At 57.1% G+C, this 26,290-nt stretch overlaps 7 protein-coding genes across 7 annotated transcripts; 3 read left to right on the top strand and 4 right to left on the bottom strand.

The window, feature by feature from the left end:
- Positions 1–3,193: 3,193 nt before the first annotated feature.
- Positions 3,194–4,398, bottom strand: COL26b_002901 (uncharacterized protein; the record flags this gene model as incomplete). Its single annotated transcript, XM_053175807.1, has 3 exons — positions 3,194–4,080; positions 4,162–4,222; positions 4,297–4,398. The coding sequence occupies 3 exons, from the start codon at positions 4,396–4,398 to the stop codon at positions 3,194–3,196; spliced, it is 1,050 nt and encodes a 349-aa protein (XP_053040236.1).
- Positions 4,399–5,266: 868 nt separating this feature from the next.
- COL26b_002902 (uncharacterized protein) lies at positions 5,267–6,051 on the bottom strand (the record flags this gene model as incomplete). The annotated part of the gene is made up of 2 exons (XM_053175808.1): positions 5,267–5,914; positions 6,022–6,051. The coding sequence occupies 2 exons, from the start codon at positions 6,049–6,051 to the stop codon at positions 5,267–5,269; spliced, it is 678 nt and encodes a 225-aa protein (XP_053040237.1).
- A 5,005-nt stretch (positions 6,052–11,056) lies between these two features.
- Positions 11,057–13,822, top strand: COL26b_002903 (uncharacterized protein; the record flags this gene model as incomplete). The annotated part of the gene is made up of 1 exon (XM_053175809.1): positions 11,057–13,822. The coding sequence occupies one exon, from the start codon at positions 11,057–11,059 to the stop codon at positions 13,820–13,822; it is 2,766 nt and encodes a 921-aa protein (XP_053040238.1).
- Positions 13,823–17,908: 4,086 nt separating this feature from the next.
- Positions 17,909–18,905, bottom strand: COL26b_002904 (uncharacterized protein; the record flags this gene model as incomplete). The annotated part of the gene is made up of 2 exons (XM_053175810.1): positions 17,909–18,253; positions 18,432–18,905. 2 exons carry the CDS (start codon positions 18,903–18,905, stop codon positions 17,909–17,911), a joined length of 819 nt encoding a protein of 272 aa, XP_053040239.1.
- Positions 18,906–19,926: 1,021 nt separating this feature from the next.
- On the top strand, positions 19,927–21,357 carry COL26b_002905 (uncharacterized protein; the record flags this gene model as incomplete). Its single annotated transcript, XM_053175811.1, has 5 exons — positions 19,927–20,097; positions 20,166–20,202; positions 20,258–20,699; positions 20,748–20,812; positions 20,861–21,357. The coding sequence occupies 5 exons, from the start codon at positions 19,927–19,929 to the stop codon at positions 21,355–21,357; spliced, it is 1,212 nt and encodes a 403-aa protein (XP_053040240.1).
- A 154-nt stretch (positions 21,358–21,511) lies between these two features.
- Positions 21,512–22,828, bottom strand: COL26b_002906 (uncharacterized protein; the record flags this gene model as incomplete). Its single annotated transcript, XM_053175812.1, has 4 exons — positions 21,512–21,821; positions 21,924–22,069; positions 22,119–22,507; positions 22,558–22,828. 4 exons carry the CDS (start codon positions 22,826–22,828, stop codon positions 21,512–21,514), a joined length of 1,116 nt encoding a protein of 371 aa, XP_053040241.1.
- Positions 22,829–24,771: 1,943 nt separating this feature from the next.
- On the top strand, positions 24,772–26,095 carry COL26b_002907 (uncharacterized protein; the record flags this gene model as incomplete). The annotated part of the gene is made up of 4 exons (XM_053175813.1): positions 24,772–24,888; positions 24,937–24,997; positions 25,034–25,566; positions 25,631–26,095. The coding sequence occupies 4 exons, from the start codon at positions 24,772–24,774 to the stop codon at positions 26,093–26,095; spliced, it is 1,176 nt and encodes a 391-aa protein (XP_053040242.1).
- Positions 26,096–26,290: the final 195 nt, after the last annotated feature.

Consider the following 26,290-nt stretch of genomic DNA (forward strand, 5'->3'; position numbering starts at 1 on the left):
CGGACGATTGCGTGCTCGCCGTCCTGTCTCGGAATGCAGAATCCGGGCAGCGTAAGCAGCACCGGTCCCTCGTTCAGTGGTTTCTTGGGGGGATGATTTACCCTCTCAAAGGCGGTAGAGCAGGCCCGGGGGTGGGTCGCACAGAAGATTGGCTTCGAAGGCGTGATGGCCATGATGAAGCACCTCACCGCGAAGATGGGGAATCTGGTATGGGAAAGATCAAATTGCCGCACAGAGCTGGGCTGGCGCGGGCGGGCGGAACAGGGTATCCGCGAGTTTGTTGCAGAGGCTGAATTGGAACTTGCAGGCAGCAATCAATCAATTACGCAGACAGCTGTCAGCCGTTGTGAGAAGCTCTTGTTGCTGGGGCTAAGCAACAAATGGAGATGATGGGAGAGATCGTGATATGTCGACAGAACAGGTATCGATGGCGAAATCGAGAGAGACAGGAAGGTCAAGGGAGGGAAGAGAGTGCGGGCTTGGGCTATAAATTGTCCAAGAGCTCCTTCACGGTCCAGTCCAGCTCGCCTCTCACGTTGCCTTCTGGGTTGCCCGAAGCTCTGCAACTCCCACTCCCACTGCCGCCGACGGGCAGTCACTTGTCGCCTTTCACGCACATGTCGCCCACGCTTTCCCATGGAACGACCGCCCAGTGTCAGTAACTTCTTCCCTGGGTTCCTGCCTTTGCCGACTGCCTTGGCCGACAGCCGTCCGTCGTGCCAAATGTAGCTACGTATCCTCGTAGTCTGGGCTCGCTACTGCTGGTACTGGCGTCGTTGTTGCGTCTGGCCACGGATCATGGAACGCGCCCGCCCCTCTTTCAGACCGAAGATTCCCCCTCAACCCACCCGGCTGCAAGTCACTCGAGAGGCAGCTCAGAGGTAGAGGCAGAGGTAGAGGCGAGGTGAGACGAAAGTACCGCATCCAGCGCGGGCAGCAGGTTGACGCGGGCAAAAGCACGGGCTGAGGCGGCGAAAACGCCGTCGACAGTGGCCGGCGAGGTACCTGATCCGGAGACCAGACGATTCTCGTTCGGTACGGACCAGTACTCCTGCTCTGTACCTGGGAGGCGTCTCGTTGCAAAACCTTGTGCTATGACGTGTAGTGCGCGTAGTAAGACAAGGACCCGAAGCCGGCTCTCCAATTGCAGCTCTCCGAATCCACGCCCAGCAGCACTAGGGTCGGAGCCCGCTTTTGTCGGCTGGGAAAAACACTGAACGAGCAGGTACCTCTCGAGAGAGTTGTATGGAAAACTCTGTAACTCGAAGCACTCTTCATTCTCCATTTACCCAGTAAGGCCAAGTGCCTGGTCCTTCCTGCCTGGCCTGGCCTGTACTACTGTATGGCTACATACGTGTAGTACGCAGTGCAGTAGGGTAAATGCGGGAAATGCGTGGGTACGCCCGCTGGGGATTGACCGGGAATCTGATGAAATCTCATGGTTTTCTGGCTGGGCAATCAAGCAATGGAGAGGTTCCGCGGCGGAACGTGTGTCGGCCGGTGGAGACCGGCTCCAGCTTGCTCCAGCTTATTACTTCAGAGCACTCCAACAAACTCCATCAAGCAGCATTCTTCCCGGCTTGCACCGCGCCGCGTTCCCTGCATCCTTCGACCCTTTTGACGAGCAACGGCACATACTCGGCATCTGCGCCCTCAGGAGTCAGAACTCTGGTCTGCCAGTCTGGTCTGTCTTTTGTTTTTTTCTGGGGCCAGCTCGGCCATGTTGACGCGGGATGCAGCTCGCAGGATGCGCAGGCTCCGCAAGGGTCTTTTTCCTGCCGTTCTTGTCCGTGTAATATGGACGTAATGGGCGTGGAGTTGTCGATCCACCATGAAGAGATGCGCCCCCAATTTCCAACGGAGCAACCCATCCATTTTGAACGAGGATGAGGCCGACAACACTAGTTGAGAGAAAGAGGGGGTGGCCGACCGGGAAAAAAAAAAAAAACACAAGCACAAAAAAAGGATGGGAGGGGTTGGGGGTGGGTGATGGATGGTTGAGAATGATGATTACGGTAGGCGCCAGACAAGACTTGCAGAGCTTCTGCAGAGCTTCCAGCAACCCCCTCAACCCGCCACGCTAATGGTTGCAGAGCTTCTGCAGAGGTTGCAGAGCTTCTTCGCCCGCCCTTCTCACTTCCCTGCTCACTCACACTTACCGTACAAAGCTTTGAAAGGAAACTTTAGCTCTGCTTACTGGGGGGGCGTGCTACTGAGCCGAGGCCCTCACACCGTTCACAGAGTAGTACCTTAGTCCCTGTAGGCATAACAGTTGCATACAGGTTTTTGGGCGTTGTTGGGACGGCCCTTATCCGTCCAGCCCGCGTGGGATCGGGCGTTGTGAGACACATAGGCACGCGACCGGCGTTCGTTATCTCGCGATACCATCACATGTGGCCGTAGCCGTAGCTCCCTGATCCGTCGCTTCCTCCTCCTTGTTTCCATCGCATCTCCCCTTCGCTGTGACTGTAAATCTCTGCCCATTGTACACGCGTGCTGCTGCAGATGACAGCTCTCAATCGGCCGCCGCTCTCCAAATTGACAATGAGTCAAAAGGGCCAGCCCCCTTTTCTGCCAATGCCCATGCCCGCAGTACCGTGGCCATGCTTCACGACGCCACCACTCGGCGCAGACGAAGGAGAAAACTCTTCAAAGGGCATCCATCACGAACCAGGGGGGCAGCGGAGGCAACAAGAAAAAAGACCTGCGGAACAGAGTCCAGAGTCCAGAACCACGGGAGAGAAACTTCCACGGCGGGCACTCGCTGTTTCCATTACACAACGGCTAAGGGGGGGAATCCCACGCTCCTGAGTCTCTGCCCAGCCCACGACGCACCTCTTATCTCGAATCGACATAGCTGCGATGTCGTCAGCCAGTCCAGGCCTGTTCCGTCCAATCGATCCCCTTGTGTGCCACCGACAGCGGCGCCCACCACCCCCTTCGTAGCCGCACATTCACACAAGTAGCCCCGAAGCATGTTCCTTCAGGGGGTGCGGCATCACCAGACGGCAACGACGGTCTGGCCACCAGCATCCCGACATCCGTCAAAGTCCCGGTGCTGCTGGGTCTTGCCGTGGGGGTGCTGTCGCGTGAGAGAGAGAGAGAGAGAGAGAGGAAAAAAAGACGCCAGGGAGGCAACAGCGCGAGACATCGCGAACGGGGTTCGCCGAAGGCTGCCCTGCCCTGCCCTGCCTCATGACCGCTGGTCCTCCCAGCTCCCTAGCCACCTCAGCTTCTCCGCCACCTGGGCGACCCCCTCGAGCGCCCCCTTGACCCTGCCGTCCGGGTCCTGGAACCTGTGGCCCTTAAACTCGACGAAGAAGACATACTCAAAGGGCCCCGTGAGGCTCGGCCTGCTGTTGATGCTCGTGAGGTTGAGCCTGAACTTGCGGAAGCACTCGAGCACGTCAGCCAGCGCGCCGGGGGCCTCGTGCGGGACCGTGAATGACACCATCGACTTGGTCCTGCCCCTCTTGCGCTCGCAGTGGCCCGGCATCTTGCCGTCCAGGCCCTTGCGGATGATGAAGAAGCGCGTCGTGTTGTCCTCGCGGTCCTCGATGGTGCGCGCCAGCACGTCGATGCCGTGCATGCGGGCGGCGATCTCACTCGAGATGGCGGCGCTGGTGCCCGTCTCGTCCATGGAGACGAGCTCGGCGGCGCGGCTGGTCGAGCTCACGTCGATGGCCTCGATGCCCTTGAGATACGTCTGCAGAAAGGCGACGCACTGGCCCCAGGCCTGCGGGTGCGAGTACAGCCGCTGGATGTGCTTGAGGCTGCACAGCGGCTTGGTCCGCGGCTTCAGGGGGTTGGGGTCCGAGGCCGTCGGGGTGCAGGCGCCGGAGCCGTCGCCACCGGAGCCGCCGGCCCCGGCGGCGTCGTCGTTGAGGACGCGGGGCGGCCGGCGGCCGACGAGGAAGTGGTGCACGTCCAGATAGATCTCGCCGCACACAGAGATATCCGGGTACAAGGCGTTGCGGTCGGCGAAGTTGTCGAGCGTGAACAGCACGGACCCGTTGGTTGAGTTCTCGACGGGGACGACGCCGAAGGCGACCTCACCGGCTTGCACGACCTCGAAAATGTCTACGGCCCGGTCAGGAAACCCGGAACAGGAGAGCCAAGACAGAACGCGGGGCAGGAATCAAGACATGGAAAGACACTGACCCGTGATGGTGACAACCGGCCGCAGATCCCACTCGTCGTCCGGGAAAGCTTGCACTGAAGCCTGCACACATGGAGATGTTAGATATGACAACTGCTCGGCATGCCGTGTGATGTGTGATTTCAGGTTCGTAATACCTGGTGGGTGTACGAGGCCTGGGGACCCAGGAAGGCCACCAGCGGCTTGACGCCGCCGCCAGCTGCTGCAGCCTCTGCCGGAACCTGAGACTTGTCACTCATGGGTCGTTGATGATCCTCTTCAAGGAGAGGAGGAGCTGTAGCTTGGGTTTTTCTGTTGTTGCTCCAGGGCGAGTGTGAGAGAGGGGGCGGTGAGTTGCGGATGAGATCAGTTGCTCGAGGGCTCTCTCATCACAAGCAAAGTCGTGGAACTCGATTGCCTTTATTCCCGTTCCGGGTGGCCGCGTCGGGGTAGCACCACCTGCGGGCGATCGACTGCACACACGTTCCTCGTGATATCGTGAATACGAAGCAGCTTCATCTAATGAGCCTTACTGTCCCACTGGCGAGCATTGGCGGCCGGAGCGGTGATGGGGCGTAGTTGGGTTGCTGGTTTTGCGGGTTTGATGGGAAAAGACGTTGGAGGAGGTGCCCCTACATCGGAGAGGGTCAAGCGATTGACTGACTGGGCGCGCCTTTTTGGAGGGGGTTTGTGTTTTTTTCGCGGGGCACGGGGGAAAAAGATCCACTTCTCGGTACTGCACCCGCACCCGCAGTGACCCAGACCGTTGGGCATGGCATGGCGCACCCAAGAGCCCGCACCACCACGCAGAACACCTTCAGTCAGAGTTGACCTGCGCGAGTAAGACGGTGACAGTTTCCCATTGCTTCACAATGAGTCGTGTTCTCCGTGAGCACTGTGAAGCTCAATTGTTTGAATGCGGTTGTGCAAGGCACAGCGCGAGGGGATGCCGTACAACAGCTGTCGACGACAACACCCAGCGGAACGATTGACAAGCTTTGGCCTGAGACATTCCAACGCTGCACACACATGGGACTCTAACAAGAACAACAGCAGCAATGGCGCTATGCTAAAAGACGTCTCTTTGATATTCCACGGCATCACACAGACAACAGCGACATGCAGACGTCAGCGGGTTCGGTCCATCGCCTGTTGCACCTGGCCCGCAGCTCCCTCCAGCCAGCTGTCCCAGCAGAGCGCAAGGAGCATGCTGTGCCGCCAGATGTCATCCGGATCGCTCCCTGGCGGCAGCGGTTCGCCGTTGCCAATCTTGCCCTGGAGACGGCCCTTCGGGATGAGCCTATGCCACCGCCTGACCCCCTCTTCCCGGAAGCCCATCCGCTGCGCCAGGCGCACCGAGCCTCTGTTTCCGGGGTGGGCGTGGGCCTGCCAGATGACCTTCCGGATGCCGAAACCCCCGTCCTCGGGGCTCTTGAAGGCCTCGTGGAGCATCAGCCCGACGGCGTTGGTCGTCACATGCGTCCGTTGGTACGTTGGAAATATGACAATGTAGCCAATTTCTGTGCACAAATGAACCGTCGACGTGTTGGCGAAGGAGATCCGGCCAGCCATCTCCCCCTCCTCGTCCTCGTCCGAGGGCGGCCGCGTCTTGTCGATGATGGCGTATGTCATCATGCCCGGGTCGACACGAGATTCGCCTTCCACGAAGCTGGACACAAAGTCGTCCACGCTCTTGTACGGGCCCGCTATGGTGTGAGCGTAGATCTCAGGGTGTCCGGATGTAGACTCAATGTACTTCGCCGCATGGCGGTCGGCCTGGACGGGACGTGAGGGTTAGTGACCATCATCATCATCAGCTGGCAGCATGACAGACTTGCCCGAAACGGCGTGAGTTTCACCCGCGAGTTGGCGAGCACTCGTACTGGGAAGCAAAAGTTGTGTGTGGTGTCCATGGCGGATTGCTCGGATCGATGCGTGACTGACGGACAAGCTGTGCAGACGGCGTCCCAGGACTTTGACTGAAAGTCCCTAGGCGCTGGGGATTCGAAACAGCGGCTGAGTCCACATAGATCTCGGTGACTCATGGGTTCGCCGCGCCGTTATCGCGAAGAGCGGACAGCAGGCCCCGTCCTCAGGCCGAGAGTGCGGCGGCCGACCCCCTCCCGGGCTGACCGGACGGAAGCCGATAGCCGACCGTGCGGAGACCGGCGACCCGCCCGACAACCCGAAAGCCTATTTAAGCGCCGCCGGACCCTGACAGGTTTGTACCGATGGCACGTGTCGGTGGCGGGAGACCGGCCGGACTGGCTATCCCAGTTTTGGTTTTCGCGCACGCACCCCGGCGGGTGTTCGTCAGGTCCCGTCCTCCAATTTCTAAAGACTTTTTCCCTGTGTTTTCAGTCACTGATGAAAAGCATCGTGAAAAGCCCAGCATGCTAGCCAGACAAGGGAACTCTTGGCTGCTACGTTCGTGCCCATCAACAACCCCCAGATGCAGGGGGGCAGGTAGACCAGGACGAGCCTTCATCGCCCGAAAAGAAACGCTCCAGGTTGCACGATGTCCCCGTCGTATTCGCAGTGCGTGAAGAAAAGATGTGCCGTAATTGAGGCAAGCCACGGCTCGCCTTCGCTCAAGCCTTCGCTTTCGGCATCTGACTTCTCCATTGCAAGCCTCTGGCGCTAAGCGAAAAAGAAGGAGCCGCCGCGAGGACAAGGCGCATTGCGGCCCCCCTTCGCTCCTCGTCATGTTTCCATCTGTGAACCTCCTGTCCACGTGGAAGTGTGCTCAGTCACACAGGCCCATCATTCGAGCAAACACTCGAGAGAAGCTCCCCCAGGGATTGCGTCGCGTCCGTGATGATGGGCGGCGAGCAGGGTGGTGAGGTGCCGGCGCGCCGGGAGAGGCTTTGCCCACAAGCCGATCTCCGTCGGTCTGCAGGGTTGGCTTTGGGACGACCTTTTTGGTGGTTGTTTGGCACTTGGATATGCAAGGAAGACCTTCTGAGGTTTCACGTTTCAGGCTGGCTGGCGCCCGCTCTGGCCAGGGCCACGTTGGCCTCCATTAGCTCACCAAACAGCCGGATTTGGTGCTGCCACTGCAGCTCTGGGCTGGCAGGCTGTTCTGGCAGAGGGTTAAAAGCTCTTTTTTCGGTGGTCAAAGACGGTCTAGTGTGAAACGTCAAAGGCGCAACCCCAGGACACGTCTTTGGGAACATCACCAGTCGAGGAAGGCCGTGATTATCAACAGAAGCGCCAAGCCCCACTTCAGCGTCGGCGGCTGGGTAACTAAGGTACGATGATAGCTTCACTGTGTGGTTCTCTGAGGTGGCGAGTCGACGGTGATCGGGCCATGGCTCATTTCCCTCGCATGACGGCGCATCTCCATCGTCGGTGCCGAGCAGGAGAGAGAGAGAGAGAGAGAGAGGAGAGATGGCGATATGCAGGGTCAGTAGATTGCCCTGCACGACGCCGCACGACTGCAGTACAGGAGCTGCAAATCTGCAAATCTTTGAAAATAGCATCGTCAAGTACCTAACCGAGTCATCAAACGCATGGTCATTTGCAATGCATGGCTCGCATGGTGCGGGGGAAACGGGAAGAATAACGAAAAACTCGTCATCACCAGTCTCTGTACACGAGGTCGTCAGCCAGATGCCATTCTTCCCAAAAAGCCAATGTTCCACAGGTTACATGGCGGCTCGCACAAGAAAAAAAGTCAATAGACAACTCCAAACCAGGGCAGCTCATGATTGGCCACCGTCTTGTAAAGGTCTCTCGAGAGGCTCTAGGGAGTCGCAAAGCTGGGATGATCCACGAAGACACAACATCCAAAGTGACGGTGAGTGTTAATTCCCGCGGCGAAACAATTGACGGGCTCAGACCGGCGTCTTCGTGTTAATTAATCTGAGGACGCCAACGCCGAAAGGTTAGTAGAATGGTACAGCGGACGGCCCAGTCAGGCGAGCTAATAACGCGGCGACATCTGGAGACTCTGGTGCGAACTGCGAGCGAGGGGCAAGGCCAAGCACCAGCGGGGGGACAGGACGTTGGCGCCCAGAAGAAGGCCAGGGATGTTGGGCAGCGGAGTGGGTGTCGAGACGTGCGACACGACTGGTTTCAAGACATCCAGCCCTGGAGTGACTGCATGGCACGGGAAGCCAATCAACAGCAGACGCGGCCCTATCGTGCCGGTCTTCGCAGCTATGGCTCATCCTCCGCCGCCGCTGTCTGCCTCTGCAGTCTCTGCGGCGAAAAAAAAAAAGTTGTGAGTTGTCCTTGGCGATTGTGGGTTGATCGTGCATGGCACGTCCGTTGAGGGTTCACGATAGCCAGTCCAGTCTTGCTGCCAGTGGCGATGGTCCCCTGGTAAAAGCAAGATTGGTCGGTCTGATGTTGGATCACGGGGCTAAGGTGGTCCCATTCAACGCACTGCGTACGCTACCAGTCGGGCTTGTTGGTTGACGTTTGCTCGTCCTGTTCTATCAAGCACCCCTAGTCCCTCACCGCGTAGGCGTTTCGGGTTTTCGTCAATCGTCCACGGACGGTGGAACCAGCGGAGGTATCATTGCAGCGGGGTTTCTCTCATGATCCGGGCGAGACGGGAAAACATTGCGATTTCGGCTGTTAGTCTGTTACTGCGTACGAATAGTATGCATTGTTTGCGCTGACAGCTCCCGGCTGCGATGGAGACTTCCACGCAGCTGGGAGGTGGTTGTGGGGAGAAGCTGATGAAGCCCATGGCGGATGGCCCATGCCATGCCGACATTTGTGAGGATCGCCCGGGCTGTCGCGGCTGCTGGCAAGGAACAGAGTGTGATTTGCCATGTGACGGATCGTGGCATGGGAGAGGTGGGCGGTTGGATGAGTTGAGGATAGGACGACAACTGGGTGACGATGGTTCACGATGGCGGCGCAATTACCCCGTGTTCTGTGGGCTCCGCAGTATGGCCGGAGCCGTCGTCTGCGAACAAAGGTCGATGCTATCTTTGTCACGGTTCAATGGTGGCATAGCAGCGGCGCAGAATGGGGGCTTGTCGCAAGGGCCTTCTGGTGCCTTTATGACAACAGCCTCCCGTAGGTAAGGGGCGTGGAAGCTGAGGCTGGCTTGCTGACGGGCCCAGAATAGATGTGTGTTTTCTCACGAGAGGCGCATGTCGGGTTTTGTGGTGGTGGAAGCGTAACAGATAAGCGAGATGGATGTTGGCGTTGGACGGGACGCCATGGACACGGCATTGCTCGGAGCTAGCCATTAATACATTCTTTAGGTCGTAGGTAGACAATGCGATATCCGCAGTCTTGAGATGCTGCGGCGGCGATGACAATAATTAGAGGGATATCCGGCGCGCATGGCGTTGTCTTGGGCTTTGTCGCAGCAGCGGACGCGAGATATCTGGACGGCAGCGATTGGCGGAAAGGGGACGCGATGCGGCGATGCATTGAGAAGGGCAAATTGCATGTTCGGGAATAGCTGAGTAATTCCTCAGGTACATTGTGCCGCTGAGGGAACGCCCTGGGGATGCGTTTCCAATACTTGCTGAAGCTCAAGCAAGCAGTGAGCCGACATGTGGACGGGAGGTTTGGTGCGGTGGACGAGCGAGGTGGGGACGTGCGGTCGTTACCCCTGGTTGAGCCAGTTTCATCAAGCCGCCGCCGTCGGTCTACCCTTGCAAACACCCCCTCCAGCACCTCACCTCACCTCAGTGCAGATTAGGTACCTACTGCCGCCAAGGACAGCGACAGGGGTCCTCCATCATCGTCACCTCTCCCCTCGGACGGCCCGTAATAGCTGTAAGCCGTCAGCAAGCAAATTGTTGGACCTGTGTCCATCCAGGGCAGAGGAGAAGTTGCGGCACCAGAAATCCGAGCAAAAAAACCTACCTGAATTGAGGTATCATTTGCTGTCATGTCACGGCCGATGGCCCACCCCATATGTCAGGGAATGGCAGGTATCACAACACAACACACAAGTCCGCGAGGCCGAGAAAACCGGCCAAAGAGGCCGACCTGATACGGGAGGGGAACAATACTCTACTTACTGACCAGAGACTTCCGCCTGGGTGGTCTCGAGAGGGCGAACAGACGCTGCAGTGTGTGAGGTACGGCGTAAGTGTGGTAAGAAGGGGGGCATGGAAGAAAGGTGAGGTGAGGTAAGGAACTGCTGGCTTGTTTCTGTGGCACGCTGCCCTTTGCATTGGGCTGCTTTCCCTTCGCGGGATGCTGCGACAGCACACAAAGGAAGCATTGGAAGCTTGTTGCTCGCTTCTAGTCCCTCATTAAACCCAGGTACCGCACAGTCACCCGTCAAAAGGCAGTGTCCTGAAGTACCTTCCTTGCCTCAAGTGCGGCACAGCTGTTGGGTGTGTGTGGCCGTCCCGCCCGCCATGCACTCGCTGTAGTGTACCTGAGGCTGCTCTCCTGCTCTCCTCCGCTGGGTGACTGGCCTGCCCTGGGTCGCTCCCGTCCATCGTCCATCGTCCATACTTTCCCTCCGCAGACACGCCCCCCTCCCCTCCCTGAGCTGCTGCTCCGCTCCCCTGCTGCACCCCCAAAAATCAATCATTAACCCTTCTCTCCCTCCTCCTCTTCGCGCCCGGCCGGAGTACCCGTAATTCCACCCACGACTTTCGTTCAACCCAATTCTCTCCTCCCCTTCTGCTGTACGAGACAGCAAGTCCAGACCTTCGCGGTCCGGTAGTGAGAGAACGGCCAGCATTCCCTTCGCCAGCAACCGACCATCCGTCTTTCACCATAACCAACATTCCTCGAGAGAGAGCCGAACATCACCCCATCCCGGCCCGCCATCCCGTCCACTGTCTCGGCCACCCGCTTCAAGGAATCCTCTCTCGGCACGACGCGCTCCAGGAGAGAGGCAGCTGAGACAACCCCCGCGCGAAACCACCACGACAAGCCTTTTCGAACCCGGTCAATGATCACCAGCAACTTCGAAATACCCAAAAGATGGCAATGCTAGCCCCCAAGACCGCCGCCTTCCCGGCGCCCCTGAACACCAACAACCCCATGGTGTCCAGCGTCTCGACCGGCGGTATGCCGCCTTCGAGACGCGCACCCACGATTCCGAACCAGACAACCTCCTACGCCAGTCCCACAGAGTCCGAATTTTCAGAGAGCGACGGTCCCGACGCTGTCAAGAACTGGGATGAGGAGAAGGTATGCGACTACCTCCGCGGCGTCAAGTGTGGCGAGTACGAGAAGCTCTTCCGCAAGAACCACATCAACGGCGAGAACCTCCTCGAGCTTGACAAGGATGTCCTCAAGGAAATGGGTATCGAAAAAGTCGGCGACCGCGTTCGCCTTTTTCTTGGAATTAAGAAGTTGAGGACCAAGGCGTACGCAAACCAGAAGAAGCGGAATAGGGTAAGGCCACCACCAGTGTGCATCGTGACCTGTAGCGACCGTCTAACCGTTCTCAAGGATTCGTTTGGGGGCCTCGAGCAGTACACCCCGTCCTCGGGCGGCTCTCCGCGGCCGTCCGCATCCAGTGCCCGCACCATGCCGACGCCTTCCATGAACAAGCGCTACTCGAGACAGTACGACTCTTTGCCCATCGGCGACACCTCGTCTTCCCGACCTACCTCGCCACTTCCCGGCTCCGACGCCATCCGCCCTCTGCGTCCACGGTATGGCCAAAGCCCCGGCTATGTGAGTAACGCCGGGGCGTCCGTCCCCTCAACCGGCCGATTGGTAACTTCCCATACGAGGAACAACTCCAGTATGGATGGTTCACTGATGGCTGGCTTACCGCAGAATCAGGACGTCATCCGCGTCATTTCAACAGGAGGCGTCACCAAGGTCGTCAAGATTGCCGATTGCAACACCTGCGAGGAGGTCATGCGAGTTACCCTAAGGAAGTTTGCTCTGAGAGAGGACCATGAGAGGAATTACTGTTTCTGGGTCCTGGCTGGCATCGAGCCGGACCCCAACCAGTGCAGACGGCTGGGCGACACAGAGCTGTGGCGCATCATCAAGGACCAAAAACGACCCGAGCGAAACCGTTTGATCCTACGCCGCGTGCCTGCTGGCGAGCCTGGGATGCCCGAGCTCGAGAGGGCGGCGGGCATTGCTATCGAGGAGGCCCAGCAGAACCACAGCCGCGCCCTTGAGACGGTCGATAAGAGAAGTCAGATGAAGGTGCAAAAGCTTCTCGGCGAGAGATGGAACGATGAACTACAAAGCCCTCTTTCGCCCGTGTCCTTCCGTGACCGGGAGCGGAACGTGTACAACACCGCTAAGGAACTCGAGCGACCTGCATCCAACGACGGCCCTAGATCGGCGGGTCCGCGGAGGAACAAGGGTATTCTGCGGTCATTTGGCGGTCTGCGACCTCCAAGCGAGCTCATCGCTTCCGACCTCACATCCTACTTCCCTGACCACCCCAGGGAGGAGATTGACCGCACCGCTCGCTTGTCTATGAGAAGGTCAACACGTTTGAGCAAGGTCAACAGTCGACTCAGCGTGGCCAGCAACCTCAGCTTCGCGTCCAGCATCCAAGACGCCCCTCCAATTCCCACCATCGCCGACAGCTGGCTTAATGCATCGAACAACATGTCCAAGCCGCGGTCTGGTCTGCGTGTCACGCATGCCTTCCGCGACTCGGTTGCCTCTTCCATGCTCGACACCCTTCAGGAGGAGTCTCCGGTGGAGCCAAACCGCAAGTCATACGTCTCCTTTGCCGACAGCTCCGACGGTGCCAGCGCTGCGGCTCTAAGCGTAACCGACCCCGAAGGCAACGTCACAAGGCGGAGCTATTTTGATGCCGATGGCTCGACCGGATCTGGGTCTCTCAAGGATCTCACACAAGCCCTCAACGAAGATGGGGAAGACGCAGACGAGGAGCTCGAGAGCTTCCTCGCGGGAGAATCCTGGTCCGACGACAAGTGGATGAAGGGAGCCATGATCGGCCAGGGTTCTTTCGGCTGCGTCTACCTCGCACTTCATGCCGTGACCGGTGAGCTGCTGGCTGTGAAGCAAGTCGAGGCTCCTGCCCCTGGTGCCAACAGCCAAAACGACGCACGCAAGAAGAGCATGATTGAGGCCCTTAAGCGGGAAATCAGTCTGCTCCGCGATCTGAGACACCCGAATATTGTTCAATACCTTGGATGCAGCTCGTCGTCGGAATACCTCAATATTTTCCTCGAGTACGTTCCCGGAGGCTCAGTGCAGACGATGCTCAACTCATACGGCGCCCTGCCCGAGCCTCTTGTCCGTAGCTTCGTCCGCCAGATTCTCACTGGACTGTCGTACCTTCACAACCGGGACATCATTCACAGAGACATCAAGGGTGCCAACATCCTTGTCGACAACAAGGGTACTATCAAGATTTCCGATTTCGGTATCTCCAAGAAGCTTGAGGCGTCCAACATCCTGAGCGGTGCCAACAACAACAAGCACCGCCCCTCGCTTCAAGGGTCTGTCTTCTGGATGGCGCCTGAGGTTGTGAAGCAGACATCCTACACCCGCAAGGCCGACATCTGGTCTCTCGGCTGCCTGGTCGTCGAGATGATGACAGGCACCCACCCTTACCCCGACTGCAGTCAGCTACAAGCCATCTTCAAGATTGGCGGTGGCAAGGCTGCACCCACGATCCCGGATCACGCGTCCGATGACGCCAAGACATTCCTTTCACAAACTTTCGAAATCGACCACAACCTGCGCCCGAGTGCGGACGAGCTCATGCTTAGTCCCTTCCTTACGCCCATCACATAAAACGTGGCCACGCAGACGATACCCCTTCGCTTCTTTGGACTGTGGTCTCGTGTCCATCAAGACACTTGACACAGGCCGTTTTGTACCTGTTTCCTAACGATCTGAAAACCCACCCCGCCCGAGTCGGGGCATATATACCAGGATGAGCCAGTCAACTGTCTTTGTACGTGCTAGTGGCCGCTGGAAGGACCCGACGATAAAGCATGGACGTGGTTGGACCTTTTTTTTTTCTTTATATCACGCATGGGCTGGCGAAATGAGGGGCAAAGCTTTGGCATTTCAAGGGAAAACCCTCCAGGGCACGAAGTATAAGAGTGTATAGTAAGATCTCGACGACGAATGAACCAAGACAGAAGAGAGTAATGAACCTCAAATCAGCTATATCACACATCCACAACATGACTCTTGAGCGTCGTCTACTCGACCTGACAATGCTACCTCGGCCAGGCCCGACGATAATGAAATGATCCGCCTATGATCAGATATGATCAACGTCGCGACGCGAGGAGCTCGCGTTGAGCCGAGAGATTGTACAAAACCGGGACCCTCGTTACTAAGCACATCACTGACCACGTTGTTTCTCACAGAGCACGTTCCAGCTCATCTCCCAGGCCCGGTCAATATCGACGCAGCTCGTTCAGCTTTTGGCAATAACAATATAGGATGTATAAGATCCTGGGCAGACATTTCAGCCTTTCTTCGCCCGCGATGTGGTCCGTGGGGGCCTTTCAGTGACGCGTTCGCCATCTTCATGCTCATACCGAGGCACCGATGCTTAGCCCCCCAAGGCCGCGAGCATTCTATCCAATTGTTTCAATGCCTCGCTTTTTTATCAAACGTTTGATAATCTTCCGCCTCGCCATTGGGCTTTCTCCGCTCATCTTGCGGCCTTGACCAACCGCAACCTATTCGTAGGTCCGGGAGGCGCGGTGTTTTTGTGTGTGTTCCCTTTTTTAAAATACAGATCTGCGCTCGGCGAGTGGGGACTTACCACCCCCGACAACCTGCAGAGGCCTTTCTCCGTCTCGCTCTGCTGGCTGATTGCTAATGCTCGCCTGCTACTGCTGCTGCTGTTGCTGTGCCGTACTGTTTCCGCCGGGAGCCCATTCGCCGACGGGAATTAGACAGATTCTCTTGGGCAGAGAAGAGGGACGGGACGGCAGTGGCGTTCCGGGCGTGTGTTGAAACTCACCGCTGCAGAGATTTGACGGCGGCGATCTTGTCGGGCGTGGGCGTTTCGTTACGAGTTGCAGCGAGCGTAAGGGAGTTGACGTGTTACATTCTACAGAAGCTGGCGACGCGATTCTTTCTTTATCACTTTTTCGGCTTGATCAGTGACGAACATTCATGGATCGATCTAAATGCATGTGATGGGGGAACCCGGGAACTGCGAGGACCTCGTGAGAGAGAGCTGCTTCTAGAAGGATTGGAACCGCGGTTCGGCCACCACCACGAGTCAAGATGAAGATCAGCAAAAAGCTTAATGGCTTCTCCAAGATTTGCCTTGGAGAGATGGGCGGAACTTGGAAGCCACCAGCGCCAACACGAACAAACCGCGCAACGGTTCAGCGGACGAACCCGCCGCCGGCGTCCCGGGGAACACCCGCGATGAAACGAGATCGTCCTGTCAAGATACCTGTCAGAGGATAGTTCACGTCACAGGAGATTTGACAAGGCCAAGTTTTTTTTTTTTTTTTTTTTTCTGAGGCCGTTCCTTGCTCCTCCGCGGGCGAAGAGTTGGAGATGCCTATTGCCTATCCGTAATTGTGCCACCGATAAGGGCTAAAGAGCGCGACGATACTATGGGGGCCGTTGGTGGGGGGCCCCTTGCTCAGAGAGAGAGAGACGGGGGGGAGGCTCAGGGCCCAGGGTCCCAAACCGGTGTTGGATTGCAGTTGTTGGTGAAACGATTGCGTCCTGCGCTAGACCTGGGGGTGCCAAGTTCGCCAGAGAGCCTGACATGTTCGAAAACCGACGTTGAAGGTTTGGGGGATCTCCAGTTGTCATGTTTGTTGACGTGAAAGTTTAATTTGATCAAGTCTAATTTACCCGCGGGATGTGGCTCGCTTCAACTCCGTCGGTCGGTCGGTTTCTTCTCTGTCGTTTTAGGGGTTTAAGTCTTAAGAGCCTTTTTTTTTTAACGTTTCGTTTGACTTCGCCCCTTTTCAACGTTCGCAATTTGCGTCTGGCTCGCCTGCCACAATGTCCGAACTGAGACAGCATTGTTCCCGCCTCACTCACCTGAACAGTGACGCTGGCGCTGATATAGGTCCCTCCCAAAAACCACTGTGGACTCTCTGTGAGGGTACTATAGACAGCGTTCTAGATCTCTCTAACAGTCTTTTCGTATCGCGGGCGCCGGGCGATGATGGGCGGCGGTGGTGGATCCTGAGCGTCCGAGAGCCAATGCAACACTGCCTTACGCAGGCAACGCACGCAATTTGCCGCGCAGCAGGTAGCCATGAATGGGGGGGGCGACACTTTCTTCAACAACAACAGTAAAAGAAAACCCCTCATAGGCTTGTAGGAAAACACACAGACGATCTCGTGATGACTCTAGACCCAGCGCGTAATTCCGTACCGTTCATGCAAACCTCATGGCTCGGGAATGCGTTTCCGTCTTCGTCCTGTGCAGTAGTGCAAAAAGGACGGCGCGCCGAGACGGCCGGGGAGACCGGGGCCCGGTGGTGTGGAGACGTACGCCCGGACCTCCGATTACCGTCTACGGCATAGCTCGGTTTGCTGCCAAATGGAATAACGCACAGAAGGCGCAGAAGGCCAGGCACAAAGGGCACTGGTATCCGGTTGGTGCATGCAAATCGGCAAATGCAGGAGGATGCGCGATGCACATCGGGAGGAACGCCGCGGTCTCCCCCCCGCGGAGACCTTTCTTCTTCGCGTCTGGCGCGTGAAAATCCTCCCGCAGGCCAACACGCGCACACTCACCCAAACCGAGACTGGCGCGTTTCCCTAGTACCGGCCCGTCCTTTAGACGAACCAAACAAACTGGCCATCCTTCTTCTAACGACATGTCGCAGGAAACTCAAAACAATTAGATAGACGAGCTTGTGGTTGCAGAGACGAGACAGTGTCACATCAACAAGGGGGGGAGGGGAGAGAGCAGAATTTAGCAAAAAGGACTCAATTCCGGCAGGCCTGGATTCAATCGGTTCCCACCCGTCAAACTGGTCAACACCCCCTTTTTTCCTGTCTCCCATCGGCCTTTGAGTCCACAACACTCGACGTTCTCCACACGAGAAAGGCCGGGGACCCTTTGCTGAAGACAATGCCATAAGGGAAGAGCTGTGGAGTGCGGCGCGCCGCGCAACGGTCGTTGGTGCCACTGCCCGGGGGGGTGGTCAAGCTGTTTTCATAATCTTGGGTTGCTGGAAGAGAAGGGACAATAGCGCACGTGGGCGGTAGGGTACCGGCCAAAGATTGATTGCGCAGTGCACAGATATCCGGAGGTTTTTTCTGTTTCTTTTCTCTTCTGGGCTTGTGCTCATGAGTCGTTTGACTCGTTATCAACATTATCGCCTGTTATTTGGCCCCCCATCGTGTGTTTTCGTCGGCTACGCGACCCTTTTCGGGCAGATATTTGACGAGTTGCCCCCAAACGGTTGCTTCTGGATTGGAGCTTTCTCTTGTGGGAGAAAAGAGGAAAGCGTATCTGCCGCGTCGCATGTTCCGGGACCCCCCAGACAGCTGCAGGGGCTTCCGGAGGCTTCGCACGCGGATCTCCGTTAAAGAAGACAGGGCCCTGGGGGAACGGCGATCTCTTACGGATTACGGACAACTTCCGGTGGACTCTCTCGTACCTAACACGGCGGCGAGATGACCAGAACCGGTCCAGTGAAGCTATTCTCGAACGACACAACACATGATTTCGCAGGCAAATGGTGATACCGAGTATGGTTTGAGGAAAGAGGTCTTGATTGTCTATTCTTTTTCCTCTAAAAAAAGGATAAGGGGGCTATGACTTATCAGGTCGAGGACACCCCCGAAGAATCTCCTCGACACGAAATTGTTCACATGACAGGTCATATCTCAACTACACTACTACAACACGCCTCCGGAGAGAAAGGCTTAGGCAAGCTTAGCCTGGCCGTTGGTGACAGCCAGCTCGACGCCCTCGATGACGAGGTCCGGGCGGGACAGGAAGGGCGAGTGGGAAGTGTTGGCGTAGAAGGTGGTGTAGCCGGCGGGGAACTGGGCGGCCATGGCCTCCTGGGTGGCGAGGGGGATGGCCTGGTCCTGCTGGGTGTGGAAGTACATGACCTCGATGCCCTCGTTCCAGGGCTCGTAGGTGGCGTCATCGGAGAAGACACGCTTGGACTCCCAGCTGAGCTCAGCAATGGCCTTGGCCTTGAGGACGGGGTCGACGTCGGCGTAGAAGATGGTCTCGGGCGTGTCGGCGTAGACCTTGTCACCCTGTTCACACGTGTTGGTCGACTGTGGTCTTTGATATCAAGCGAGAGCCGCTTTCTGCATCTGATACGTTGCATATGCCCAGGCAAGGGTGTGGAACAGTGACAGATGCAGATGCAGAGGGGGCCCGTATGTCAAAGAAGGAGAGAGCGGGGGAAAACGGTTCAAAAGATTTACTTACATCGGCTCTCATCCAGGGGAGGAACTCGCCGCTGAGCATGTCAACCAGGCTGGTGGAGGTAGGGGCAGCAAAGGCGGCGAGGTAGACCATCATGATGACACCGCCCGTCTCGCTGTTGTTGGCGCGCTGCTGGTAGCCCAGGCCGGAGACGGCGTTGGCGCCGACCATGCCGCCGTAGGAGTGGACGACGAGGACGATCTGCTTGCCGGCGTCGGCGAGGGTGGTGAGGGTGCTGCGGAGGACGGCGGCATCCTCGTCGAGGCTGACGGTGGCGGGCTCGGCGCCGACGGAGGGGAGGGTGATGGCCTCAGACTCGTAGCCCTTGAGGGTCAGGCCGGCGCGGACGAGGTCGAAGGACTGCGGACCGTGCCAGGCACCCGGGGTGAAGACGATGGTGGGCAGCTCTGCACGGGGCAGGACGGCCGCGGAGACCGCAAGGGCCGAGGTGAGGAGGCTGGCGATCTTGGGGAACATGTCTTCTGTGTGTTTCTCTGGTTGGGGATAGAGTGCTTTTGTCAAGGGCTGGGATCACGCGGGATCACACAGACGAACAAATGCCGATCGATGCTTGAAAGAGGTGGTATAAATTAAGGTAAGAGGGTACCAAAGGATGGACTTGTAAGGACCGGTGGGATGCCAGAGGCCGTTGTAAGGAACGTGTGTATAAGTTGGGATTGTACGACGACGGGCGATGCCCAGAACAAGCTTGACAGACGAGGCGAGGATGGGGGGAAATCGATTAAATGGCGCCGAGCGTGAGGAGAGAAGATCAAAATGCCACGAGGTAGCGACGAACTCGGGCGGTTTTATCCTCGTCGAAAATATTGCTTCCATGAACCAAGCTCCGATACCTCGTCAATATCGCGGCTAAGGAGCCCTCGCACGGCACGCCATCCCATGATGTCTCCAGAGTCCCTCCCCCCTTTCCGAATGGAGATGTCAGGACGGAGGGTGATGCCTCGATTGAGGTTGCTCGATGGAGCATGGCAACGTGGTACGGCGTAGTATTGGTTATGGGGTCGTTGTCTGAACTCCCGTGATAGTCGCTGCGATCAGACGCATCGCTAGTCGAACCGGGGTTGTGACGGTGCCACTCTGGTATGGACAAGGGCTCGACGACGCCGTTATATTGATGTGCCCGTTGGATACCTACCCCCCAGTTGGCAGTGCTACATGCCCCCTCTGAGGGCCCCAATCGACCATTTCTGTTGCTGTTACCCGGCAAGTTGTTGCCCCTCAAGTGCCGAGTCAGTTTCTGTCTTACCACTTTTTTTTTTCCCGGCCAGGGGAATCGACAAGTCGTTTATGTATAAGGACTCTAGAGTAGGCGCTGCGCTGCTCCCACATCGCGGGTCCAGTTGTTCCCTTTCGAGTCGAATTCGCCTGTCTTTTCATCTTACTCGTTTTATATATTCTTCGTAATCGGACGCTCAGATATTGGATTGTTGCTTCTGGCCGGTCCTTCCGGTCTCCATCTTTTCTTCTTTCAGCCGCCATGGCCGACACTACGGTGGAAGACCCCTTGGCGAATAGAGGGCCGGAGCTGAGCGGCACCACGACGGCGCTGCTCGTTCTCGCGACAGTCTTTGTTGGCCTGCGGTTCTGGGCGCGATGGACGGTTGGCTTCCACTACGGCCTCGATGACTGGTTCATGGTCGTTGGACTGGTGCGTTTTCGGTGTGGTGATGGCGGCGGTGGCGGTGTCGTGGGCAAAGACTAACACGTCAGAAACAGATCGTCACCTTCATGGCGGGTGCTCTCAACTATGCCAGTAAGCAGATGCCAAAACATAAAAAAGTTGAATACAGACTCACATCGCATCATAGTGATTGCACAAGGTCTTGGGCGCCATGCCTCGACTCTCTCTCTGGACCAGCAGGTGCAGTTCCTCAAGCTGCTTCTGGCCTTTGAGTGCATCTATGTCACGGCAGTCATGTTCATCAAGATCTCCCTGCTCCTGATGTACCGCCGCATCTTCCCATCTCGTGGCTTCAAGATCTCGGCGATGGTCCTCGGCTTCCTTACCATCGGCTGGTGGATCTCGATCGTCCTGGTCTGCGTGTTCCAGTGCACGCCCGTGGCGAAGGCGTACATGCCATGGATTGATGGCACCTGTATCGACCTCAAGGCGTCCTTTATCGGAAACGCCATCCCCAACATCCTGACGGACGTCGCCATTCTCTGCCTGCCTATCAAGGAGGTATGGAGGCTGCAGGTTACCATGGTGCAGCGCATCTCGCTGTGCTTCATGTTCCTGCTGGGTGGATTGTGAGTAACTGCGTCTTAATGTGGGAGAAACTTGCCTAACATCAGCAGCGTCCTGTTCGCCAGTATCTACCGCTTCACGACGATTATGCAGTTCCAGTTGACTGACACAACATGTGAGTTGCTCGCCGCTTACGGTGTTTTACTCATCCTGACATCAATAGGGACCCTTGCTACCGCCTGCACGTGGTGTGTCGTCGAGTGCGCCTGCGGTGTCATCAGCGCGTGCCTGCCTACCCTTCGCCCGCTCATGGTCAAGGTTTCATCGCAATTCGGCAGCATCGCAACCAAGTACAACCTTTCCGGAGGCCAGAGCGGTGGCCGCAGCGGCGGCCGCGCGACCAAGATGGGCAGCCGCGGGCCCACGGAACTCATGACGATTGGGGGAACCGGCGGCAAGTCGGCCGACAGAGGATTCAAGCGTCTCGGCACCGAGGACGGCAAATACGGCGTCACGACGAGCGTCACGGGGCGATCTGAACGAGGTGGTAAGGGCCTACCCGACTCTGGCTCCGACGACGACCTGTCACTCAAGGGCGGCATCCGCATCAAGGTTGACCAAGAGGTCCGATGGGGCGAGGAACAGTCGAAGTACAATGAGTCAAAATACCAGCCTTCCTCGAGAAGCGCCTCGTCCTCGGGTCTTGGCTCTCGACCGTAGCTCGTGAGTTGCTAATGAGAAGATTGTATTCATAACAGCCGAACAACATAATAAACCTAATAAAGATTCTTCATCGTTAGAGTCAGCGACCACCCGCCGCGAGGAGAGTGACTGAAGATCCGCACCTTTTGAGCCGACCCATTGAGCCCGACACCTACGCATCGACCTCTCTCGTCCCGTACTCGAACATGCCATTCGACTCGACTGCCCCCTCGTCCACGAGCTTGTGAGCCGATTCCACGCCGGCGACTGGCAATCGATACTCGAACATTTTACCGCTCGAAGGACCGCTGCCGTTGATTTGGTACGGGAATGGGAGGTAGTCGGGGAGCAGTCCAAGCTGACGCAAAGCCGTCGCCTGGTCCCAGGCGATATGCTCGTGGTGAAGATGGTCGCCGCGGACATTGACGACGCTTGTGAAGGGGATGGAGAGATGTTTGCCAGTGGGCGGCACTCCGGGAAGTCTAATAAAAGACGTTAGACTGAGCGATGAAAGCCTAGCAAGGGGGGCGGGGTGTGCTTACAGCCAATCAATTACCTTATCATGGGTACACTTGAATACAAACTCATCAATCACTCGATCAATGCCCACCGTACGGCTCACCAGCTCAAGCTCTGTGTCCTCTGGGTTGTTGAAGATGAAATGATTGGTGTAGAAGTTGGTGAGGCGGGCGCGGCCTACGCCGCCGGTGAGTGTGGGAATATGATTGACCTCGTCGCAGTCAGCAGATGGCACCGCCACTTTAACACAATACACTCACATAAGGTTGCTCAACCATAGTGGCCATAGTCTTGTCAACATTACGCTCGCCAAATTCAAACAGCGTATGCTCCTCCCACACGGCTTCGAGATCGAAGTACGGTCCCCCGAGGATGGGCTTGAGGAATGTCAACGTGCGCGTGTGGGCGAGACCAGCAGCATTAGCATTGAAGTTGTCGTGGCTCGGAATGGTGAAGAAATCGCCGGCTGATGGGTAATGATAGGTTTTGGACGCGGCAGCAGGTTTGGTGCCGCCGCCATCGGGACCTGAGGCGTGTGACAGAGTGGGAATGCTGAGGGTTTGAGCAAAGTTGAAAAAGACGGCGGCCTTGATCTCAGGATGGCTCTCCAGGGCATCGGCAACTTCCTGTCTTTCGCCGGCGAGGAACGCTTCGTGATGGTCAGTTCGTGACGGTGACATATGATGATGAAGGGCTCACCGATGACGCCAAACTTGTCTTTATCATTACAGCTCTCAAGCGCTTTCAATTGGGCAATGGCCGATGTGATGTCGTTGGGGATGTTGGCGAGTCCAGGAGCAACGACCACTTGAGCCACGGCGTAGCCCTCCTCGGCCCATTTCTGCGCCGGTGGAGGATCCAGAATCTTGTCGTGCTTGGCCAGGTCGATTCCCGCCTCAACCAGAATGATGAGGCCGGGACCGTGGCCTCGTCGCGACAGTGGCGGCTGGATCGTGATTGAAGGAGACATGGTGTTTCAGAGGTGAAATCTGAAGTCGAGCAGCGATTCTGCTGAACAGGATTGGGAAGTGACGTTGTCAATGGCGCTCGGCCTCTCTTCTACTACGCGGATGGTGTTGTTGGAGATGGTGAGATGGACCTCCACTCGGTGCAACCCCCGCTCGAGATAGCGACTCCTTCCAACACGATTTCCAGATAAGGCAGTTCCGGGTCAGCAACCGTACGTTTCTGCAATAATCCCGGCCATTGCGACGTCCTTTCTTGAACTTCATCGTTCACCGTCCATCGGCAGTTGCGACTGTTGCAGCAGAGGCCATCGCGAGGTCGAGACTGAGCCCTTGGCGGTCGCCTATGCAGTAGACAGCATCCATCTCATGGGCTAACAATGCTCCGTCCGAATAAAGGTCGCAGTTGCTTGGCTTGGCGGTCGTCAACTCTAGCGGGATTGACGTGCGCTGCTGTCTCTCCTCAAGTCCACCCTTGCGTTGATTGCCAAAGTCAATTGCGATAGATGCACCGCCCAAAGTCAGTTTAAGTCTCGGCGCAATTCTGCACGTTTATTTGAAGGCGATGGCGCATCTAAGACTGATAGAGATTGCACGGCCGATAGCGAGCGTCCGAGACATGCGCCATTGGCACCGACATGATTAGGTGGTACGGCATACCTCAGCTCAGGTACTTACTTAAGGTAGGTAGCCACAGGTCGATATCGTACCAATCGCCATGTGCAGAATGCAAGGGACGACATGCAGGGGGTTGCAGCGCAGACGGGAATTCGAGGGAACAAACCCCTACAGATACATAAAGTACGTTTGTGCGAGGGAAAAGAAAGTCCCCGATAAGGCAAGATTTGATGCAATGACGACCTTGACTTGCGTGGGGGTTGGATGCGAGTACCGATGACCTGGCAACTTCAATATCAACGACATCCAGCCTCACGACAGCAGAAGACTACTGTGGCTTCGCCCGTCACTCAAACAGTCTTCCGTGTGCCGTCTGCCGTCTGCCGAACAGCACCCACCACCATGAGCAATGTAAAAGCCACGGCGCCAGTGTCCCGGGTGTGGGGGGAAAGGCCCGGCCGGCATCAACGCGGACGCTGCCAGGCCACCTCAGGGACTGACTGACCCGCTGCGCTGGATTGGACAGCCCGATCGGAGAGTTCCACAGGGGGGACGTGGACAGTGGGCTTCTTACGAGTCCAGGCTCCCGGTTTCTAGCCGTCGATTCGAGGGATGGTGGTGTCACCAGTGTGCATCCCGTCCGCCTGCATCCACCGAATCGTAGATCCTCCCCCCCCCCGAGCCTCCATCCAGCCAGCCAGTTCATCTTCAACAGCGCCGTGTACTGCGTACGACATCAACGTGAGATGCTCGTCCCGTCCTGCCGTGCCATGCGGCGCTTGGACGGCAGTGTCATGTCACTTCATCGTCGCTGACACTGACAAGAGTAAGGTGAAGTGACATGACAGCAACACTAGCTTCAGCCACACTCGACCGTCTCTAACAAGTTCTCGAACTTTAACCCGCATTCCTTGCTTGCGTTTCCCTCCAAATCCCTCCCGTCATCCAGCCCTGACTAGCCCACTTCTCCCTAAATAACTCCCATACCATGCCACGCCATCCTGTCCGTACCCAGATGGAGCTCCCTGGCCTCCAATCTGGCTTGGGCTCCCTTGTCTTGTTGCGACTGGCCTCCGACAAGACAAGAACTCTCTCCCATTTCAACTTCGGATCACATTGTCTCTTCCTTCAATTGTCATCCCACACTGTTGCTCGAAGCATCTGATGGTTATTCCATCTTTTTCTTGCGCCTCGTCTTGACCTGCTCCTCCGGATAATCGGCTGTCGCATCGCACACGAATCGCATCGATTCCGAGCTCTCGAGCTGGCGAGGTCCACGCCAAAGCTGTCCCTGCGAATCCCTCGAGCTACCTCTACCCGCACCAGAGCCATGGGGAACAGCTTCCCGGTCAACAAGCAGACCGCCGTAGGGCTGCTGATGTTCCTCATCTTTCTGTGGACGCTGTCTACATTTACGTCGACTAATCCAAAGACGCCGACACACATCGTGGGTTTCTTCCGGTTTCGACGGGGACTCGCTGACCTGTGTGCTTAGACGCATGAACAACCCGCGCAGCCCGCCATTCCCGCTCAGAATCCCAACGTCAACCCGGGAGGTAAGCCTGCAAGTGTCCCCGAACACCCATCATCAGGCAACTCGAAGCCGCGACCGGACGCCTCTCGCCCAGACACGTCACCGCAAGTCACCCTGCCGCCATGGTATGAAGAAGACGAAGACAAGGCGAAGGCGGACGCCAAGGCCGGCTCCAAGCCAGCTAGCCAAGAGACAGCCAAGGCCCCAAGCAAGTCTTCCTCGCCGTCCAGTTCATCGTCATCGAAAGACAGGCCCCTGATTCTTTACGCCTTCGCCGAATCCGCCGCCGCTCTCGAGAACCTCGACTACTTTGTCAAGCAAGGTCTCCACGATGCTGCTGATTTCGTCTTCATCTTGAACGGCGAGACGAACGCGGAAAGCAAGATCCCCGAAAAGAAGAACATCAGGGTTGTGAAGCGCCCCAACACCTGCTTCGATCTGGGCGCCTATGGTGAGATTCTTCGTGAGGGTGATCTCTACAAGAAGTACAAGCGCTTCATCACCTTGAATGCGAGCATCCGCGGCCCGTTCCTCCCTCACTGGGCCCAGGCGTGCTGGAGCGACCTCTACCTGGATCGTGTCACCGATAAAGTCAAGGCAAGCCAGCCCCTCTCATCTCTGTGCAACATGCGACCCCGGTTCTGACATTTTCCAGCTGGTTGGTATGACCGCCAATTGCTGGCCTCGGTTCCACGTGCAGTCCATGATCTGGGCGACGGACTCGATTGGCATGGACCTGCTCTTGAACCCTCCACCCAGTTCACACGCCAGCGACCAGTTCGGCAATGAGAAGGATCCCGTCGGCCTCGCTGGCTGCTACAACGACTGGAACCACGCCGTCCACGCCGAGGTTGGCGCGACAAGCATTTTCCTGAACAATGGGTACAAAGTAGACTTGATGATGACGGCGTTCCACAAGTCCGAGAACTACATTGACGAATGCGACTCGTCGCAAAACGGCGATGTTTTGTGGAACGGAAAATACTTTGGGACCAACGTGCACCCATTCGAGACGATCTTCATCAAGGCGAACAGGGACATCGACCCGACGTTGATCAAGTCACTGACGGAGTGGCAGCAGGCATCGGGATGGAACAGCTACAGCGCCTGCAAGGCGTGAGGATATTTTTCAGAGATTGACAAATAGGAAAGAGATGTTTGACATAACGGCGCCTGGAGTTGGATAGCTACATATTCATGATGAGGAGTTAGTATGCGGGAAACAAATGTTGGAAAGTCATACCATGAGCATAGTTCGAATGCATTTTTCAGACATCAAACCGAATCGCTGAGGGCAGTCGTCACAGATGACCTC

The sequence above is a fragment of the Colletotrichum chrysophilum genome (genome assembly GCF_026319265.1).
Source record: "Colletotrichum chrysophilum strain AFK26 chromosome Unknown scaffold_15, whole genome shotgun sequence".
Taxonomy (NCBI): Eukaryota; Fungi; Ascomycota; class Sordariomycetes; order Glomerellales; family Glomerellaceae; genus Colletotrichum; species Colletotrichum chrysophilum.